Here is a 21,963-nt window from a genome sequence, read left to right as displayed (position 1 = left end):
GTCCAACTAGCTTTTAATACGCTTTTAAAATATTTCTCGGGTTTAGGTTGATATGTTTATGCATGTATCAACTATATTATTAGGAATCTATGCCGTCGTTTTTTTCATAAAAAGACATCGAGGTTTTGAATATAATCCAAACAATGTGCCTACACTCTAATGGGTCATTTTCTTGCTGTCAAAATTATATGTTATGGTTCAATGTTCGATTCATTACTTCAAGATTCTTAGGAAACACATGAGACGTACACTATACCCACACAATAGAAGGGAAAACCTTAGGTGATCAAGGAAATGCTAATGTGACTTTCAATTGGCTCATGGTCATGTTTCAATGGAATCCTTATCTCATACAATCCCAAACATAGGTGTAATTGATTTCGTTCATGTGATTAAAATATTTAAGTACTTCTAAACCATGTGTGACATCATTCAAAGTTCTTGTTGTCCAAGGGAAAAAAAAAACATGATGGTTGTGTTTAGTAGTCTTTATCCCTTTTCAAAGCAATATTTTTCGTCGTCAACAGTAAAATACATATAAAGCTAGCCATTGTATGATAAATGATTTTATCTACAACTTATATCTAAAGTAACTTGAAACATCATGTGATGCACATCGTATATTGTTCTATCAATATACAACAACTCTTTTTTGATTTGTCAGCATTCGTAGCGTGCAAAATCAAAATACGTGATGTGACCTTTTTTTTAAAAACAATCAATGTCATTTTGTTGAAGGTCCAATTTATAATGCATTGGTAAATTTTCTTACCGACTCGTAGCTTTCCAACATAATAAGCCAAAGGTTAAATGTTCAACATTAAGCATTACATGTGGCTTTCTTGACATCCTAATTTGGTCTAGTTGTTGATGCAAATGGCTAAGCAACCATTGCTCATATAGAACAAATATAAATTTAATATTATGTTCCATCTCATTTTCCTTTCTCTCGGAACCAAAACTCCCATCCATCACTAAGCGACGGTGATTAGCCAACTACCATTAATTGTCGTGTGGGAAAATTTGCACATCTACTATTTCAAAACCTTGTTTTTCAATATGTAGAGTCTATTTTTAACCATTCATTCAACTTGTGACCGCAACCAATTTACTTTTTTAAGGCAAAAGCCAAATTTTTAGGAGCAACCAATTAGTGCAAACAATAAGCATAAAAGGCGATGGCATTTCACAACGACACCAACATTGGGTTGTGGAAAGTGATTTGCAAAGCCGTATGTTTAGGGGCAACCTATTTGCACGAATGATAAACAATAAAAGATGAGGCATTTTTTTGAATGAACATGACTTAATGAGAACATCACGAATAGATATACTTGAGAAAAATCAGTAATTCTGAAATACATAAGAAAATACACTATATTTCGTCTTGAAATGTATGAGGTTTAACCCAACAAATTTGACGTTGCTCAAACACAATGATAAGAGTATGTGAAACAGTTAGTTTGATTGTTTAAACAAAGAAAGGTTGTCTAGTAAATCGACATTGTTGAGAGGGTGGTAAAGCACCATCAATTCGATGCGTCGTGATTTAAAACTTAGCAAACTATGATCACGAATCAATCATCAACAAATTTTGTAGGACCATATTGCCCCATAGATGTCTTATAATGAATGATGTATGAACACAATGCTTTGGGATTGAACTTTAGTATACATGTACTGTATAAAGGCCAAAAACGTCGAGGAACCAACCATTAGTGCTACCGATCGAAGACAACCAAATATGGAGCATTTCATTTTTAGTCATGGCAACGCATTGCTCGGGACTCGGAACCCATAATCTTCAAGCGAGAAATCACGAGGTTTTACAACCGAACCAATAAAAATCCCAATTTGGTCAGAGGCTCGAGCCTAGTACCCTAAAAGTAGATACAAAGTTTCGTTTTGCAAGAGAATGTATTACGCGGCGAACATAAACCCGTGAATCAATCGGGGAGCGATAATTGGTTGGTGGGTTCATTCGCAACAAAATGTATGGAAGGAAGGAAGGAATGGGTATAAGAAGCATGGCTTCTTTCACACTTGGGCTCCTGCTATGGCTCTTGGGTTCTCATATCCTACTTATACCCTCAAAATGAATAGAAAACCCCTCACTGTTACCATCATCCATGTGGAAAACAGAGGAACATAGAAGGGCAGGTACTAGGATCGATCCATCCCTGATGATCACACATTCTGTAGCCTCTCCTCATGCAATCTATGGGCTGCTACAGATCTTGATTAAGAAGAAGGATCTAGTGGGAGGAAGAGATCTATACTCACTCGTCACGATGAGAGGGTTAGAATTGAATGCGTTCCTAGGCACCCACTTCATAGGCATGTTCATCCTGTGTGGTGAGTCCTTATCAGAAGATTCTACATGGATTTTTAACAAGATCCCAGAAAGAAGCCCATGGACATGGAGCCTGAGTATCGATGCATTTGTGAAAACAGGACAAAACAGAGAAGCTATGAAACTCTTCCAAGGCATGGATTTACAATCCAACAGCTTTGTTCTTGTTTCAGTCTTGAAAGCGTGTATTCATGTCGAAGATGGTATGTTAATTCATGCCTATATTGTCGAGATTGGTATGGAGATTGATGTGCATGTAGGGAACACTCTTATTGTCATGTATGGAAATTTAAGTAGCATCCACAATGCCTCTTCGGTGTTCAAAAATACATCAAATAAGAAAGATATTGTGTCTTGGAATGCAATTATAACTGCTTTTCTACACAATGGGCATGGTCTAGAGGCCATCAAATACTATATATACTTGCAAAGATCAGGAAATGTCAGGCCAAATAGTGTTACATTTGTGAGCCTCTTAAAAGCGTGCTCTGAATCAGCCCCTGATCAAACTAAATTTGTTCACATATGCATAATAAAGAATGGGTTTGAATTGAATGCATATATCGGGAGCATGCTTATTGATATATATGCCAAGAGAGGAAACCTCGAAGATGCATGGAGAACATTTGAAATACTTTCCAAAGAAGACGTGGCTACATGGAATGCAATGATAACGGGTTTCATTAGTTGTGAACATTTTGAAGAGGCTCTTCAATTATTCACTCGACTTCCCAAGCACAATGTGAAACCGAACAACTTAACACTGGTTGCCATTATGCAAGCATGCTCCAACATATTTGTTCTTGATGGGGGCATGCTCATACATAGCTACATCGTAAGAAACAATGTTACATTAAACACATTCATAAGTAGTAGTTTAATCGACATGTACACAAGATGTGGTGGGCTTGAAGATGCACAAAATATATTTGATAACTTGTATAGGAAAGATGTGGCGTTATGGAATGCTATGATGGCTGGGTATACACAACATGGACTTGGGTGGGAAGCCCTTTGTCTTTTCAGCAAGATGTGCCAATATCATTGTTGCAAACCAGATGAAGCAACATTTGTTATTGCTTCAAAAGCATGCTCCATAATGACAATGCTCGAATCTGGCCGATGCGTACATTCACACATAGTCGAAGCTGGACATGAATCTCTCACAGTCATTAATAACACTCTAATTTACATGTACTCTAGATGTGGAAACATCCGGGACGCATGTCATGTCTTCAACAGCATGTCGAGCCATGACACATGGACATGGAATGCTATGATTTCTGGAATATCTGAAAATTGTGAGTACAATCTGGCTTTTGATTATTTTCGAAAGATGCGAGAAGGGGGAGTTGATCCGATTTATGTCACGTTTGTTCCCATGTTGTCACTATGCAGTCAACAAGGACTTTTAGATGAGGGATGTTCTTTATTCAGATCAGCAAGGGAATCTGATGGTGTTCCCCCAACTGTAGAGCTTTACAATTGCATGGTGGACGTTTTGGGCCGAGTGGGCTATTTGCATTTAGCCGAAGAAATTCTTTTGACAATCCCTTTTGAGTTCAATCTTCTAGGATGGATGTCGTTGCTAACTAATTGTAAAACACATAACAATGTAGTGGTCGGAAAACGTTTCTTTGATGACCTAGTCGATTATTCAGTAGCCAAAAAGCTCAATGAGAGTACATGGAAAAACCCAACAACATAGTTGACAAATTCATAGTTAATGACATCATATAGCTTATGTAAGGATAAATCATAATATACATGAAAATCAAAAGAAGGAGATTAAGTTTATGTCATGCATCAAAAGGGAACGTTGTGGACAAGATTTGGATTGAAAATTTTGCACCTTGACACAAAAAAAGAAATTTATTAAAATATTAAAATATCATAAGACTCCTTTGCCAAAAACCTAGGCATGTACAAGGGGGATTAACTATCAAATTAAGAATGATGGTTCTTGAAAACCTAGATTAATATTGTTCCTCTGTGCCAAGTGGAATTCTCCCTTTTTAGCGTCATCTAATGGGAAATAGAGATATATGTATGATTTCTAGGTGAAGGGCCCAATTTCACGTGACAACTTGTAGATAACATTGTGTCACTATCATTTCTACGTATTTTGCTTGACCTTTTTATCCTTTACAACTTTAATGTTGAATGTAATATACTTTGGAGTTTTGCTTTGAAAATGTTATATATGGATGTGTTTGAGACTTAACTGACTGAATGAGGTATGACCCTCGTCATTGGTTCCTGCTCTATTGTACAACTTTACTAATTTATTACATCGATGTTGGACCCTCAACCCATTTATTATTAAAGGTGGTCAAGCCATCCTATATACCTACTTGGGTCATAGATAAGCACCCAATCTTCAATATCAAATGTGAATCATGGGATTGTATTGAAATAATTTCTTGTTGTGAGTACATGTGGAGTTGGTAATTAACTCTTCATGTTCGAAAATTCTAATAATGAGCATTGCAATCGATAAACGTTAATTATGCGGGGAACGAGAACTCAAACATGATCTAGGGTCGAGCATTGCTATTAAGTGTAATACTCAAACTTGTGAACCCTATCGAACAAAACATGTTGTCGAGAATTTCCACATAATGGATCAAATATAAGATCGTGCAAAGTTGGGTTTAAATAAAACTCAAGTCTCGGATCAACAAGATCCTTCCAACAAATTAACAATGTCAAAGAAACTAGATAATACCTGACAGAGGGGACATTTTTAGTATTTCCTCAAAATATAGCAATTCAAAAGTCAATGACAGATATTTGTTAAGAAGAAACAGAGCAAGGAGAAGGAGAAGAAGAAGAAGAAGAAGAAGAAGAAGAAGAAACAGAGCGAGCAGAAGCAGCAATAATCAGAAAACCTCAGTTCATCATTTTCATCATCCTATCGGTAGTATGTCTAAATACAATCAGAATCCTTCATGGCCACCACAGCAGAGCACTAGTGGCTATGGGCCACCACCACCACCATCTTCATCACCATGGCAACAGCAAAACCCTAATTTGACTTCTCCTCCGATGGGATATCCTCAGCCTTCAGGATATCCTCAATCTTCTGCATATCCTCAGCCTTCAGGATATCCTCACTCGTCTGCATATCCTGCTCCTCCTAATTCGGCATATCCTCCTCCTCCTCACTCGGGGTATCCTCCTCCGCAGGGTGGTTTGAACTATCATCTGTTTCCTCCGGGAACCGATCCTGAGGTTGTGCGTCTGTTCCAGGATGCGGATCGAGATGGAAGCGGAAGTGCTGACGAATTCGAGCTTCAGCGAGTCTTGTCTTATTCTCAGCCTTTCAGTGTTCGCACCGTACGCCTGATGATCCACATGTTCGGATCGAATAATGCTACCAAACTTGGTATATACTAGATTTTAATAACTTTGTAGTTTTAATTCTGGTATATGCAGCTGAGGTCCATTAGGGCCAAATGTTTCTGTGTTTTTACACCATTTGTTTATGTTATTCCTGCCCTTGGCATATACAACATCAACAAATTGTGGTGATAAATCTCATTTACTGCTTATTTGAAAGTATTAACAAATTCGGGTATAGATCACATACATCATTTGGCATTCGGATGGATTATGCCCTGCTCATTGAATAGCCTTCTTTTCAGCATTACCAATGCAAAGAAAGAGCCTGGAATATTTAACTTAATATCTCATGTCGTTTGATTTAGGTCCAATGGAATTTGTCACCTTGTTTAAGGCATTGAAAGATTGGAAGGTATATGCATACTGTCGTCTTTATATATCACAAGTTTTTGTTTTGTTCATCTTTACAATTTATTTTGTTGCAGTGTGTATGATCTCATTTGCGCTTATACAATGAGATATGAGTCAATACAAATGTAAATTAATCAATGTGGGGATCGTACATCATTATACAATGATGATGATGATGTGTTTGCGTGGATGCAATTGACCATATATATTGATAATTTTCACGTAGTGATGATCAACATTGCTTCCATCTGAATACATCATGAGGCATCTTATGTTTTATTTATTTATTTTAAACGTGCATGTGACTTGAAAGGGAATCAAAATGTTTACTTAGGTGTCAAATGTGTGGTTTGATTGTAATGTCTTTGGAGTTTGATTGTTTTGCATAATATCTGTGGTATAGGGCATATTTGAGAGGTTTGACCGAGACAAGAGTGGATCGATCGATAAAGGCGAGATACGAGATGCTCTTTTGAGTCTTGGATATTCAATCTCACCTCCCATTGTTGATTGCCTTATATCAAAGTATGATAGAAGTGGAAAAGCAAAGGCGATGGATTATGACAGCTTCGTGGAGTATGTGGATCAATTTTAATTCCTTTTAATGTCAAAACATTCATATAGGCATAACGATGCTTACCTGTTGTATTGTTTTCTTTTGTGGTTTTTTCAGGTGTGGGCTGATTGTTAAGGTATGCATAATATGACATATAGTTGATTCAGTGCAAAAGCATAAACAAATATGATTTATTTTTTCTTCCAAAATGGTGATCATATATATACCCAATTAGTTTCTCAAATGGTGTGGTTTAAGATATATATGTATATGTATCTCGTGTTTGTTCCTGTAGGGATTAACCGAGAAATTTAAAGCGCAAGACAAACAAATGAAAGGCTCTGCAACATTGGATTATCAAACCTTTATGCTGATGGTTCTTCCTTTTATCGTCGCATAGAATAGATGAAGGCTTGACAATTTTATTGTGTTCACATGCATATAAACTAACGTGACAACAGAAATTTGGATCAGATATGTTTCTGGACCTTCGTGTCAATAATGATGTAATGAGGCACTTTTTATAGCATTCTGTGAAAAATAATTCAACATTTGGACATCAATGATTATATAATGTGTATTTTGTAAAAGGAACCATCAATTATTATAATAAAAGCAAGAAATTGGTGATGGAAAGCACATGTTAGTTTAGATTGCTTCTTATCTGTCAATTAAAAAGTAAATGATCATATGAAACCCGTGGGGGTTTGTAAAGCACGCCTTGGAATAGCTAGTAAGATTGTCACACCTAACCTATACTTGCAACTCTTTGTTGTGACACACGCTTGTTATTGTATAAACTAACCAATAATGTATCAAAACAACGAATAGAAGTGGTAAAAACCTCGTTTTTAGGAAAAGTAGAGAGAAAAAAATCGCCTCTGTGTTCTAGCTTCTCAAAGCACAAGCATTCTCAAAACAATAGATTGCCTATAATACAATGAGTTGATTGTCATTCATACAAATTTAATTCTGGTTCAAGCATTGTTAAATTTCGTGTTAACTATTGAGTAAAAATATGTTAATCATATGGTATACCAAGAACAATCCACATTATTAGCATAGCCTATGAAAGGATGGTGCTACTCCGCATATCATGGAAAAAATTGTCAATGTTACATGCCACTCTTCTTAGGAACAATTGAATAGTGTGCATGCAGTCAAACTATAATTGTGAAGAGTCTTTTGACGATATAAGATGCAAGCTCAAACGTGCGGCTCGAGGGGGTTGGGGTCACATCGAATCAGACACTAGAAAGTAGAAGCAATTACCCACATCTCAATCATATGAGCTAAGCTCGGGAGATGTCTTTTTATAAACAATTCATTCATGGGTATATATATGCAAAAGTTGACGAGACGAGAAACTCCATGAAATGTGTATGATGTAACATGAGGGTTGAGAGATTGGTATGGTCCCGAGGAGAGGAGGATGAGACCTGCCATCGCTAACCTATGGAAGAAGCTATGGGACAAGAATATAGCAGATCGGAAATTTTCTAATGTTACATCATAGAGAGAGTTTTACACTTCCATAGGAGAGCAATTGCGATGGAATGACATCATAGCCATACGGTGAGGATTCTTTGGTTTTTCTCAAATGTATGACTTTTTAGTGGTATGGTGTGGTGGGCCACCAAAAGCCAAAGAGGTCTCAAGTGGACACAACCCTAGGCTCCACCCACAAAATCCTTTAAAAGAGAGGAGAGATGGGCCAGAAATGTAAATTGGAGGAACTAACCGGTCTTAAAAACAAACACCAAACAAACAATTTGGTTGGTCACGATTTTTGTAACTGTTTCTTCTCGTCTCCATTTTTGTGTCTCTGTCTCTGTCTCTCTCTGTCTTCTGTTTAATTAATGCGACGAGACCATGCCGCCAAAGGCACCTCAGAACAACCAGAAACTAAGCAAGCAAGACCTAAAGGCCCTCAAAAAACAACTAAAAGGTTCCTTCATCCGTCTTTCTCTCTGGTTTTCTACATGTGTTTTTTATTCACATGTCTGCCAATGTCTTTTATGAAGAGTTGACCGTTCAGGGCTTGCTTCCCCTTCCATTCTCTTTGTTTCTCCTATTTTCTTTAAATCTCTTTTCTTTTGTGAAGCTATACACATATATTTCATTTATCTATAATTTTGTGTGTGCAAACATTGTTTGACAGAAGATTTGTACATTTTTTGCGACGCATTTATTCCTTTCGAGTTCAATTACGCTCCATGTAATTTTTTTCAGTTGAATTCGATCACTGGGAATAGGATATGGTTGCTATACGAATTCGATATTTGGGAAAACAAAAGTTTCCTTGCTGATCATCTGAGTTTCATTTCGAGTGTATGAAGTGATAGGAAATTGTGGGGAAAATGCTGTAAATGTTTGTTGAAATTCATCAGAAATCGTACACATTTGTGTTGGACTTTGATCCCGTTAATTCAACTAATCAATCACCATTGTTGGTAATAAAGGCATTTTGTTGACCTCTAAACCCCTGGGAAATTGATAGGTAAACCATTTTCTTGAATTCTCAAATTTTTTAGTGGAATCAAATAATGAAAGCAGGACATTCCATATCTGAATGAATTTATGATCATATGGGTAGATATATGGATAACACAATGTAAACATATTGTTAGTTTTTATCACTAAGCTTTAGACTAACATAAAAAATTTGTTCTACATGCAGAAAAAAAGAAAGAGGAAGCAAAAAGACTAGCTGAAGGTCAATAAGTCTGAGCCATGGCTTATAGATGCTATAAAATTGTGTTCTTTGTATTTTCCCATGAGAAATGTGTGATGTGATTTTTCAGAAAAGAGAAGGCTTGCTGAGGAAGAGGCAAAGCGACTTGAAGAGGAGGCAAGAATAGCATGGGAAGTAGAGCAGGCTCGCTTGAAAGTTGAACATGAACGCATTTTAATTGAAAAGGAAGGTTTACTCAGCTTTTTCAATTGGAGATCTAAAGCTCTTGCAGATTTTAATGCTACAGCAGCTAATGCGGATGAAGTAAGTATGACTGAACCTTCACTGAAGGAGAGGAATGATGTATACCGATTGCCAACACACTCATCCACATGTGTGTAACAGCTTTAAGAAATATCATTCAGAGTCTACCCCCTGTTTGAATTCATGTGGAATGTTCATTTGAAGTGGCATAGTGTGCATCAGATGTTGAGGTGACTTTTATGTGCATTCCAAGTCTATCCCCTGTTTATGTTAAGAGAATGCAAAAATCAATACTGGCTTGTTGGCTATACCCAGTCTGCAGTTTAGACAGTAGAAGCTTCCTATCAGAGAAATATTTTTGAATGGGTTTGCTTGATGACTAGTATGAATTGTTATGTTTTCAACCCACATTACATATTTAAATATACAGTTTGCACTTGAGGTTGAGTTTATTGACGTTTATGAGGGAATTAGCAAATCTAAGACACTATCAGAATATTTCAAATGTGTGACAGAAAATACTCGTTCAGATGTTTGTATATCCTTGTAACTCACTGATTTTTCTATATTAGTGGAGAAGGTTTGTAGAAGCTGGAAGCTTACCCCATGCAAGTGATGAGGGACGAATGAACAACTTTTTTAATGCAGTAGAGAATTCTTGCGATCGGGATTATGAAGCAGCATTGACCACAAGCAAGAGCATTCATAAGGTATTGTGACATCATTAGATGTAAATAGGTAAATAATTAACTAAAAGCATATTCATTAATCAGTGTTAAATAATTGAATCCCACACACAAATTTCATTCAAACACATTTATGACTATTGTACATCAGTAACATACTGTAATCAAATGCTTTGACTATTCATAATAATTTTAACTTCCAGTTTCTGTTTTCTTTCTAGGTGTTTTTGATTGTAGAGGATCTTGCATTGGTGGCAAAACAAAAGGAGAATAACCCCTCGTCAGAAGAAAGGTGACTAATTAAACATGAAAATTGTCTGGGTAAATGGTCATTGGGCATGACATCATAGGATAATCATTGGGAATGAAGTGAACTATATAAAAATTAGTATTTGACATTTCCTATGTACTCTATGTTTTATGTAAAACTTAATCATCTTTAATCTCTCGAATCTAAAAATTAGTATTTGACATTTCCTATGTACTCTATGTTTCTAGGTTTTCAACTCTGGGACTCCCCACCAGTAACATGTTAGTATCAGAAAAGAAAAGTGTCTGGGGAAATAGTAGGGTTTAACCTTTCTGATGAATTTGTGGTCTTTATAGCAGGTATCATCGTTATATGAAGAATCTGGAACTGCTTTTGCAAAAGGAAATTGATCAAACGACAGCATCATTATTGATAGTATGATTCTCTCTCTTCCCCATGGGTGGCCTGGTTTTGATAATTAGAATAAAAAATTGATGGTAAATATGAGGATATATTAAAGAGAATTTCTAGATGCTGCAAGTTTTCACTTGCATAATTTTGCTACAACTTTTGTCTTGTAGAGGTCTCATGAAATTTGGAAGAAAACAAATGAGGCTACATTTTGTGCCATGTCAGGAGGATGGAAGGTCTACCTGTGGATCAACCATGCGAAAAACCCTCGTGTGCGTGTCTTGAATGATTCAAATTTGATGATAACTATAACACTACCAAAGGCATTCAGTTTTTCTAGTGTTGCAGTTCGAGCCTTTCATCAAGTTTTAGATCCTCTTCTGAATTCTCGCAACAGATTCAAGTCAGTGGTGAGATTTAGCTCATTTTTTGAGTTTTGGAATATCCCAGATATTGGCCTGGATTGATTGCAACTAATGCATTTTAAGCTAAATGATGATGCATTTGGAAAAAGGATATTAAGTATAAAATTTTCCATGAATGCATTGATGCAGGGTGGAATCTTTGTGTTGGATGTATTGGCGATCCCCCCAGCATCTAGATCATCTAAGGGTTGGACTTTTGAGAAAGGTATGCCTTTTGTACTATTAATTATTTGTACTTTACTGAGTTTACTTGATATAAGATACAAGATATCCTGATCTTGAATTTAAAAACAAATAAAGATCAGCTAGTAAATATGCCAAATTTTCTGATGCCAATAATCTCCCCTGCAGTTTCATTGATGACAAATTCTGTGGTACACCTTGGATACCCATTTTCTGGAGATGGTTCTGGTGTGGGACCTGGATCTACAGCAGTGTCTCCAATTGGGCTGGAGTTTGTTATACCTGAAAAAATAATAATTTCAGAGGGAATTCCAGAGATAGGTTGGTGGAATGAGGTCAGTATACTCTCTCTCACTGATGCTGAAAACATGCACACACATACTTTTTTCTGGTAATGCAACAGATAGACATGCACACACTCTCCTCAGGAAGAAATAAGATAATGTGCAAAGCCTTTGTGACATGTTTGCCATCCGATGTTATTTGGTAATAATTGTGTTTCTAATGTAATTTTGACTGTGAAGAACGAATTGGTGTCAAGGACAATGGATGCCATTGCTCTTATCTGCTTTGCACAGGCATTTTGTATTTTTTATTTTTAAGTACCAAGACCCTTGATGCTTAGTAAATATATTTCACCTTGTAATTAATGATGAGATTTATGATAATGTAGTCTTGATTGCCTTTGCATTTCCATGATGTTTAAATCTATAGTTTAAGCATATTGTCAATGACATAGATTTTGTTTTTCTGAAATTATTTAAAAAAATTCCTCGAAACATTCATAGTTGTGATAAGATTTGAAATCTTTCTGACAATATGATGATGTATGTATTATCTATTCCTTTAGATGCATGTTTTCAATGTGGCTTTGGAGTCATTAGTTTGAGCATTTTGTCAAATGATATAGAAATCATTTTAAAGTGTTACTATAAATTCCTGGAAACCATATGAGATATACATAATCTATTCCTGCACATGCATTATATGTAAGATGGTTAATATAAGATCCTAACATGAGAGGAAGCTTACATCTACTGGAATTTTCTGTTGGACATATTCATTTTCTGAATGTCTTATATGATTCAGGAAGAAGAGATTTGGGAGAAGGAAGGCATCAGTAATGTGGAATATGATAAATTGACTCGAACTTTGAAGTTTGAGACAATCAAAGCAAAGCCACATGCAGTAATACAGGTTCTCCCTCGCTGTTTCTCTCTTGCTGCTGGCTTAGTGGTTTACACCTTAGCATCAACTCTATTTTGAATTTTTTTATCCTTGTCATGGGCTTGGCCACCTCCCATTGACCACATTCAGTCTTCCATGGAAATTAATAATCCCCCCCCCCCCTAAAAAAAAAGTACATATCAAGACTAAGGAAAATGCTTTCATAATCATTTCCCAAGGCTGCATGAGAAATTGAATGTGAGTGTTTGGATGTGCATGCAAAGAAAAAGAAAAGGGCAGGAGAATGACTCCAATTTCTGTACTAAACCACATTGGAAGCCCTTGACATGAAATGGAAAATTACTTCTAAATGGCTACATACGAAATTGAATGTGCATGTAAAGGAAAAGAAAAAAGGCAGGAGAATGACTCCATTTTCTATACTAAACCACATTGGAAGCCTCCACATGAAATAGACAACAGCCCAATAAAGATTCAAGTCCAAGTATTATTACAGCCATATTAATACTCAATATTGGTAAAATTACAGATGGTGGCCGGCCGGCCATCAATTATGATACTAGAAATGCTCTTTGCCCATCCACTTAACCACAGATCCAAACTTCTGAAAGATCCATAGTGTGAAATTCGTGCGTATTATTTCATATTAGGTTGTAGTTTGGGTTTTATTCTACCCTTTTCAAACCCCCCCCCATGGACCTCAACAGATCATAATCATTTCTCTCCACTCAGCCCCGTCTTATAGATCATATTTGGGTCTCCCATGGATATTTAAAAATACTTATGGATGCTGAATTTGGTTTTTCAGAGACGATAGAATAGTTTTTTCTTCCACTTGGGATCTATACCTATGGGGTGGGAGTAGATGCATCATGGCCTAATAGCTATTGCATGTCCAGATTATGTTTTCTACATTTTGCCAATGGGTGCAGCCTAGGCACTGCCACTGATGGCGTGCTCTTGCCTTGTCTGTACAGTTAGTATTAGGAAAGAAGGTTAAACCAACTTTTGGTATGCAAAGGTGAATGATTGGTTTAAGGGGACATCAATTGTTGGCAGCACAGATGAAAGATTGATGCAAGTGCATAATTTGGGATTTAAATAGCCTTGAAGCCAGAAAAAAGAAATACAGTTATTAGTAGAGTTGGACCCATTCTAAACTCGTCTTGCTAAGTATGTTTCTAGAAGGTTTCAGTGTTTAGCCCAAATATATGAAGAATCATGTTATATATTCTTTCCACATTGATAAGACTATATTCAGTTATTTGGGTTTCAGTGTTTATCAGTGCATTAATGAAGGATTTAATGAATCATGGAGTATAACCCATCGTCGTCAGAGATGACTAGGGCAATTCCAATCCCTTATCATTATGGCTAAACCATGAATTCATATCATATCATCAATATGGTAACTGAAAGACCTGCCCAAATCATTTCTGGGATTTGGACAGAGATTGTGCATAATCTCAGAGGTTCTTTGGATAACATAAAAGGTAATACGCAATAGGCAGAGCTCAAACGATTGATGTTTCATGCCATTTGGGACAAAGGAATATTTTATAGACAGATTTCTGATAAGGTGGAGTGGTTCAACTCTACACGAAGTATTTATCTAAGCCAACAATTAGAATTTAGAAAGGGGCTCATTACTGAACGGTATATCTTTTATGTATAGCCATAGGGCGTTTCTTAATACTAATGTAATATCGTTTTTTGGCAAAAAAAACTATCATTTTCCAGAAAGATTGAACCCAATATATATGTTCCTATGATAAACTAAATGCGATTTATATGGATTTTCTTTGGAGCAGAGCAGAGTGAAATACTATCCATATCAATCATGGATTTTGAATCCTGTAACAGAAAATAAAGCTATTCTCACATTGGACACCCATGGAAACATTATCAGAATTGAAGTTGGGAGTGGTTTGTGCAAACTTCTAGAAACGCCATTTCCAGAGTGCAAACATATTATAGGAGAAGAATTAGAACCAATACTCCTTCTCCAGGTATGACATTATACATTAAGAAAATAGTATATATATATAGTCTCATTGGTGAAACTTCATGAAAGTTGAGAATGAAATCACATATGGATCGATCATATTGTTGTGTTGCATGGTAACAGAGACTATCAAAATGTGGCTTGCATTTGATGCCTGAAGATGATGATGCCCAATTTTTCCAAACACCAATTAAGGTGAGAAAAGTTGAATGCAAGAGGGGATTGGTATTTATAGCGACATTTTGAAGTGTAATTTGTCATTCCTTTTTTTCATTTGAAATATTAATATCTAGAGTCCTGCTTTTTTATATGCAGTATGTACAGTTCCTTTTTCGTATTACCCCTAAATGTTGATATTGCCTATTACATGAGGGGTATTTTATATTAACCCTGAAGATGTTTGTGTATATGACATTTTTTTTTATTGCGATAGAGAATTAATGACTCTAAAAGAATCTCACACTCAGAATTTTGGGTTAGTTGTGAAGGAGGCAATGGTGGAACATTATACATGTGATGACATTGCATTGGCAATTCCCACATGTGCGATTGCGAGTAGCAAATGGAACCCCATAGCTGGTAAAGATTCTTGCGTGGTAAGAATATTGGAAATCGAGGAATTGCGCTTCCCACCAACATTTGAGAAGGTAGTATTCCATTTTACAGTGTTAGGGTTAGATTTCTAAAATACATATTGAGTGATAAAATAGTAGATCATTTTATTACATCAATATGAGATCAAATTGCAACAGAGTCAATATGTGGTAGTGCTTTTAGGCTTATCATGGAACATTAATGTTAAAAGTACATTTATTTCTTACATCAAAGAGTGGTCAGTGTTGATCAGCTCCATGTATTAGGTTGTATTTTGGAAAATCTTATAAACAATGTATATAAGAAGTAACTAAAATATTAATGCAAAAACTAATACTATTCTGTAAATATTCACAGAGTAAAAATATCAAGACAATCCTGTACAAAGCCAAAGGAAATGGGCTTCTTGTGGCAACAGACAAATCAGCAGAATATGGAGAAGAGTTACTGGGAGAGGTTTAATCTTTACTCTTAAAGTTGAATATTAGTTAATTTATCAATTAGTTAAAATGTTACAATATAGTCATTCTTTTATATTTGTTTCTGTTGTGTGGGGGATTAATTTGGGAAAATGGTCTATCTACATGGTCATACAAAAAATTACCTTTTATAATTATTTTTCCATTAACATTCTCACACCAACATGTTAGGCGCCTCTTGAGTACGATGTAGGGCATTTCTCCCAGGAGCATTGAGTTCGATACACAAGTCACTTGGCTCTTTGGGGGTGTGTCCATCTACATGGCTCACACCAGCATGTTAAGTGTCCCTTACACATGCTTTTTGCAGTATTGTACCCAGGATCTCATGGCTCTAACATCATTGCATTAAACATTAGATGACTCGCCAACGGACTACATACGGCATTTTTAATTCCAGTACATCAATTCATTCTCGAAAAAAAGAAAAAAAGAAGGGACACATAACATTTTTGAAACCTCATGATTGTTGACATTTACAGTTCCATGCGAGTATACTGGTGACACTCAGAGACGTATTATCTCAAGAATCCTTGGAAAAGATACAGAAAGGCGAACCGAGCTTTACAGAGTGTTTCAAGTGCTTGGCACTAGGGCTTCGGTTATTCAGCTTCACCGCAATTGAGCCCGTGCAAGTGATAGAGGACCCATATCCAATGCCTTCAGATATTGAGGCAACAGAGAATGCTTGTCAAGGAATACTTGAAACATCTCCAGGGCAAACCGTAGCAACACCAATCTGAAGCCCATACTAGTGCTAGGATCTCTTCATGGAGTGGAGTTTGGAGATGAGAGGAAAAACAATTGGGAAATTGTACCCGAGTTTCAATCAATTGGAAAACATGGAACCCATTGTTACTTAAAATAGGGGCAGAGTTGTACAACACACCAAATGGCACGATGAATGGAGTCGTTAGCATTGCATCTTCAGCGGTGTGTAACTGTTTTCACTGTTTTGTGGACTGTGGAGATGTGGTAATATGTAAGTAGTAAAAACCATCCTCTATAGTTCAATAGTCCTCATGAACAATTATGAAGAGTTTTATTGTCAAATTCAACACACGATTTACCACCATGCATGCCTGCAATGTTTGTATTATTGAAAATTAGAATTTCGGCCTGATAGCCTTGTGAATATAGAATCAAACGTTAGAGGGACATTGGAAAGCATAAATGCAAATATATTTCAAGTTGTGCTTTACCATGTTGCAATCTCCTGTTTTTAGACACACTAACATGCCATTTGCAAGTATTTTTTCATATTTTTGTCCATTTTTGGATGTTTAGGAAAGGTTCATTTACAATCAAGCCTTACCATAACCCACAATGTTTTACAACACCCCCCTCATGATCCACATAGGTATGAGCTTGATGTTCTCAAACGTTCCTTGACATTAGCTAGTAGAAATGAACTATTAAAATTTGGAACACTTAGGACTCATAAGAATTTCACATAACCATGTTGTCTTTCCAAACTGACAACTCTTTTTTACTAGTCACTATCTCAATAGGTGCTTTTGAGGTATACTATAACTTGCACCTTGACAATTGTTTTCACATAATAGCAAAGTTGATGAATATTAAACAAATAATGCAATAATTGTTAAGAACCAATCATGGTTAGCTACATAACTTATTTGCACATTAATTATAGATGAATGATAGGATTTGATTGTTGTCCACACGTCCAAGGCCTTCAAAATGTGACCTCACATGTAAAATCATTTTGAAAGAGAGAAGAGAGGGGATACACTCATTGGCCATAGACTAGTAGGGTTGTACTTGTAAATGTGCTTCCACAAAATATAACATAACATATGCCATAATCGATATGGTATAATTACATAATGTTTATAGTTTATATGTTTCTAGCTATAGCAACTAGTAAGGATGATTCTCATGATTTGGAAATGAATTGCATATACAGAAACATATGCAATATGTACCAAATCAATTTATTCCTTGATGAGTCATGAGTTTCCTCTTTACGCAATATGTTAAGTTTTAACTCAACATTTGAAATTTAAAATATGCTATCTTTAATGTAAGTAATTACAATAGGTTCGATCAATATTGATTCATTATAAGTAAGGTTTCACTTTTGTTTTGTTGAGCACAAATGTAACGCCTCATATAGACTCAAGTACATCCATTAGAAACAAAGGAATCAAGGATAATCTAAATAGTAATTTTCAATCAATCATTGAAACTTTCCATTTGGCATTCATTGGTAATTTGGTCTTTGTTATACATATTGAACCTCTTTCACAAGAATGGTACTTAATGAGAATGTATTAATTACTTCTATGGATATTGAATGCATTTCACACCAATATTTGTATGCAATGTATAAAGGTGATGTTGAATAAATACACACGAAATGTGTGCCAGGCCAAATGCACATATGGTCCATTTATGTCAAAGCTATTTGAGAAGTTTGATTGTTGTACTATTGATATAGATTTAAGAAAGGACTATGACTTATTTGAATCTAGGAAGATTTTTTGTCCAAAAGTATTATGATAAAGATTTGGACAAGAGAGTGGTTGCAAGTATTGTGCAATGATTTTGGGAAGGTTTCATGTGCCTTGATTCACGAGGAATAATATAAAGGAGAGAGATTATCTTTTACTATGTGAATGAGAAATTGTTCTACTATGTAAAGGACAAATTAACAATATTTTTAGAATGCGAAAGGATTGCCAAGTTAGAAATTTGTAATCCTAATAAGATTTTTTTTTTCTGCAAAAAGTCCTAATAAGATTGACATGTTTTTAAAATAGTTTCCATCAATAAATAATTTGTAATGGTCAATCTAACATTTGTTAATCTCACTATGTTGTTACCATATTGCATTTTTATTATCTTAAAAATTGAATATAGTTTTTTTGTCACAAGTATATCATGTTGTTTGTCAAACTACAAGTTTTTATCCGTTAAAAACTATTCAAGCAAACTTTGAAATATTTTATTTGATCTCGATAATGGCATTTTATTTCATTTTCATTATCATCTCGAGTGTTTAACACATTGCTAATGAGTTGATTTGTCATGTTTTCTATTGCTACCAATTTTCCAAACATCAATTTACCACACTATCTTTCATCTGTCAAAAAGTCTTCCATTAAAGTCTATGCATGTTCATTATGTCGTTCGGCTCACAAATCTCGAGTTCTTTGTAGGTGCATGTGCACCATAGTTTCTAGAGACAAGGTTAGCTTTTAGATCTTTGTAATTTATACATTGAAAGTTATTTTTACAAGATTCAAAATTTCTTTTCTCTATTTAATTGGAAACGTCTTATCTAGAGCTACATTGCACTTTTAAGTCCATGTGCCCGATCCTCTCCTCCTAATCTCTCAGCACCATAAGAGATTGGACCCTTAGTTACGACTCACAAGAGGGTAATAGCATGTTACATAGGTTATTGTAGTGTATAACAATGAGGTGACAGTTTTTGGATGAATCTCAAATCGTGTCACAAAAGTTTCATACAACTTTTGACATATTTCGATCTTATGGTATTGTTGTTGTGAGGTAAGATATTATAAGACGATGCAACAAAATTTGATATTTCCATCTTACATTTTATCATCGTGAGTGTTTCCGGGGTATGGCATGAGATCATTGTTCTATTTTGATTTTTATGTTTGAAATATGGATGTGTCCCCCAAGTCATGTCGGGTTCACCAAATTATGATTTTTCAAGTTTGTTAACATTAGAACCCGAGGGCAGGAATACACCCTCCTCCTTCCTCTTGTGGGAAGAGGTACATCCCAATTATGATGAGGTTCCTCATTCACTTGGCTCCAGAGATGTCTTCTTTAATATGTGACCATAGATTTGGAGCCACTAATTCTAGATGCTCCAAAGTGTTAGGGTGGGTGGGTTTCTTTCAAAAGAAGAAGAAGAAAAGGTTTGCATAAAGTGCCTTAATCTTTTTTAATTGATCAGAAGCTGCATTGAGTTGTTCAAAAGGTGGGGGGACAAACAAGCCACTCTGTAAAGTTGGTTCTTTTAGATTTAAGTTTTTAACCCATGTATATCCATAACAACTATATTGGAGAAATGGTAAAAGATTGTTGGGTTTAGACATGTGGCAAGTTGGCAACTGCCATTATTGTCTGTTTTCTCTGAGTTTTATCAAATGAAATGAAGTCTTCACTCCACTAAGAAGTAAGTCTGCCTTCTTTTGTTACTAACTAACTAACCCACCCTCCCTCTTTAGTTATGAAAAGGGTGCAAAGCCAAGAGGGGTGCTCTTCAAAGTTCAAGCCCAGGCTTAATTGAGAAAGGATGTATGTGTAAGTAACATAAAGAGAGAAATTACATCCACAAATATAATATAGAGACATAGAGGTTTATAGACACAAAATCAATCCCTGCCATCAATTATAATGAATAGGGAGGTGATTTGATGGCCAAGATAGAGAGGTATTCAGACTTCGGAGGGTAAATCGATGTTAATTCGAGTCCGGGTATGTTGAGCGAGAGAGTTTGTTGGACTTGGCTCCCGATGATCTACAGATTCAACACAAACTCTTGAATATTTGCTGATTGTAATCGAAGAAGAAGAAGAGGATTCCGACTTTGGTAGATCATGTGTGCCATTGTGGCACTAGGAGATCATACTTATGGGTATCATCCGACACCACAAAGTCCAGCAACGACATGCTTTATAATCGCAATACTCATAACAATGTTATATGTAGGCGCAGAACCGTTCATATGGATCGTTGGGATCGTCACTTCATATTCATCCAACACATTGGGGCTACTTTGGTTCGTGCTCCTCAAAGTAACAATTAGGCTATGGTATGGTTTTCGACAACTCCACTATGCCATTCGGCAACTATCGCATTTGGTCATCATCATAACAACTAGCAAGTTTTTCCGTCAAGAGATCCTCACCTTTAGCTTCATTAGAATCCTCTCTTACGCCCTCCCTATATCCTACTTTCATAAGTCAATGGTAACCCTTCTCCTTGACTTCATCAGCCTCATCAGTCATGATTCGTCCTTCTTCGATCGCACATTCTTTGCCTACAACCTAGGTGCTTTTCTCTTGCTAGTACTACAAAACAACACTTGACCTCGTAATCGATCATGAAGACACATAGATGCTAGAATGAGTTAAGACTACTACTATGATGTCCATTAATCATGGAGGATCATACTCCATTCTCCCTTCTAGATTGATCATTTGTTTTATTATACCATCACAAGAAGACATTGGATCAATTCATTAAACAACTTTGTCAGAACATACTTAGTTCCATTGCATCTCCGGTGTGTCTTTTGAAACCTATCTCGAACCATGCCATGTGGGTTCTATGCCCACGTAGCCAATAAGAAATATCACCTCAGCATTACTTTCTTTGATTCTGGATGTATGAAGCCTAATTGAGTGAATGGTGGTGGTGATGAAGCATCCTCACAATAATGTTAGAGCTTAAATTTTAAATCATATCTGATTCGCTCAGTGTAAAAGGTGCTCTTGGATTGATCAAAGTTATTCATTTAGTGTACAAATATTGCCCCTTCCCCAAACTAATTATAGTCCTTTAGCTTATGCAAATGTTGATGGAAATCAATGAAAGCCCTTCTTCATTGCTGCAAATAATTGGTGGGGATGGTTGATTTTTTGGGGATTATTGCTTCTACACTCGTGTTACTACTGTCAATAGAACTGGACCATTCCTATGTATGTATGTATTGACATGGTTGAAGAAATTTAATGAGGGGAATGTGAATGTTATATTCCTCAAGATCTGGACCATTCCTATGTATATAATGTATGTATTAAGGAGAGTTCTGCTGTTAATGAAGCTTTTAGAACATAGCTAATGCAGGTGAATTGGTGAGACAATGGCCATATATATCTTCCATTACAAGGATTAATGGTTCCATTACAAAAAAATGTGCCTGCATTGACCCACATGATACCAAAATAGACAACAAAAAAAACAGACAAATTGCTAGTCATCCAGAAGGGGGGAGAGAGGGAAATCTAGTCCAGAGGTAGAGAGAGAGAGAGAGAGAGAGAGAGAGAGAGAAAGAAGAAGAAAGAAAGAAAGATATATTAACGTCTTCTAAGGCCAAATTTGGCCCATGAGACAATTGGGTTACAACAAAAAT

At 36.0% G+C, this 21,963-nt stretch overlaps 3 protein-coding genes across 5 annotated transcripts; all 3 read left to right on the top strand.

Annotated features, from left to right (window-relative positions):
• Window positions 1-2,127: 2,127 nt before the first annotated feature.
• LOC147848269 (pentatricopeptide repeat-containing protein At3g53360, mitochondrial-like) lies at window positions 2,128-4,216 on the top strand. The gene has a single exon (XM_087338538.1). It carries the CDS (start codon window positions 2,130-2,132, stop codon window positions 4,059-4,061), a length of 1,932 nt encoding a protein of 643 aa, XP_087194664.1. The 5' UTR covers window positions 2,128-2,129; the 3' UTR covers window positions 4,062-4,216.
• Window positions 4,217-5,158: 942 nt separating this feature from the next.
• On the top strand, window positions 5,159-7,295 carry LOC147848268 (calcium-binding protein CBP-like). Its single transcript, XM_087338543.1, has 5 exons — window positions 5,159-5,741; window positions 6,064-6,110; window positions 6,513-6,685; window positions 6,783-6,801; window positions 6,961-7,295. Exons 1-5 carry the CDS (start codon window positions 5,279-5,281, stop codon window positions 7,063-7,065), a joined length of 807 nt encoding a protein of 268 aa, XP_087194669.1. The 5' UTR covers window positions 5,159-5,278; the 3' UTR covers window positions 7,066-7,295.
• A 1,194-nt stretch (window positions 7,296-8,489) lies between these two features.
• On the top strand, window positions 8,490-16,899 carry LOC147848267 (uncharacterized). Of its 3 annotated transcripts, XM_087338540.1 has the most exons (16): window positions 8,490-8,613; window positions 9,346-9,381; window positions 9,470-9,663; window positions 10,176-10,313; window positions 10,511-10,581; window positions 10,788-10,820; window positions 10,899-10,974; window positions 11,121-11,360; window positions 11,505-11,580; window positions 11,727-11,893; window positions 12,648-12,755; window positions 14,558-14,755; window positions 14,875-14,946; window positions 15,240-15,398; window positions 15,703-15,801; window positions 16,307-16,899. In XM_087338540.1, exons 1-16 carry the CDS (start codon window positions 8,538-8,540, stop codon window positions 16,565-16,567), a joined length of 2,004 nt encoding a protein of 667 aa, XP_087194666.1. In that variant the 5' UTR covers window positions 8,490-8,537; the 3' UTR covers window positions 16,568-16,899. The 3 variants fall into 3 exon arrangements, with proteins under 3 accessions (XP_087194666.1, XP_087194667.1, XP_087194668.1); XM_087338541.1 differs by lacking the exon at window positions 10,788-10,820; XM_087338542.1 differs by lacking the exons at window positions 15,703-15,801; window positions 16,307-16,899 and having other exon boundaries at window positions 15,232-15,370.
• The last annotated feature ends 5,064 nt before the right edge of the window (window positions 16,900-21,963 follow it).

The sequence above is a fragment of the Azolla caroliniana genome, unplaced genomic scaffold, assembly GCF_043228905.1.
Source record: "Azolla caroliniana isolate FFs.n. ecotype wild unplaced genomic scaffold, voAzoCaro1.0.p SCAF_428, whole genome shotgun sequence".
NCBI lineage: Eukaryota > Viridiplantae > Streptophyta > Polypodiopsida > Salviniales > Salviniaceae > Azolla > Azolla caroliniana.
This window is presented reverse-complemented; position numbering and strand designations above follow the sequence as displayed.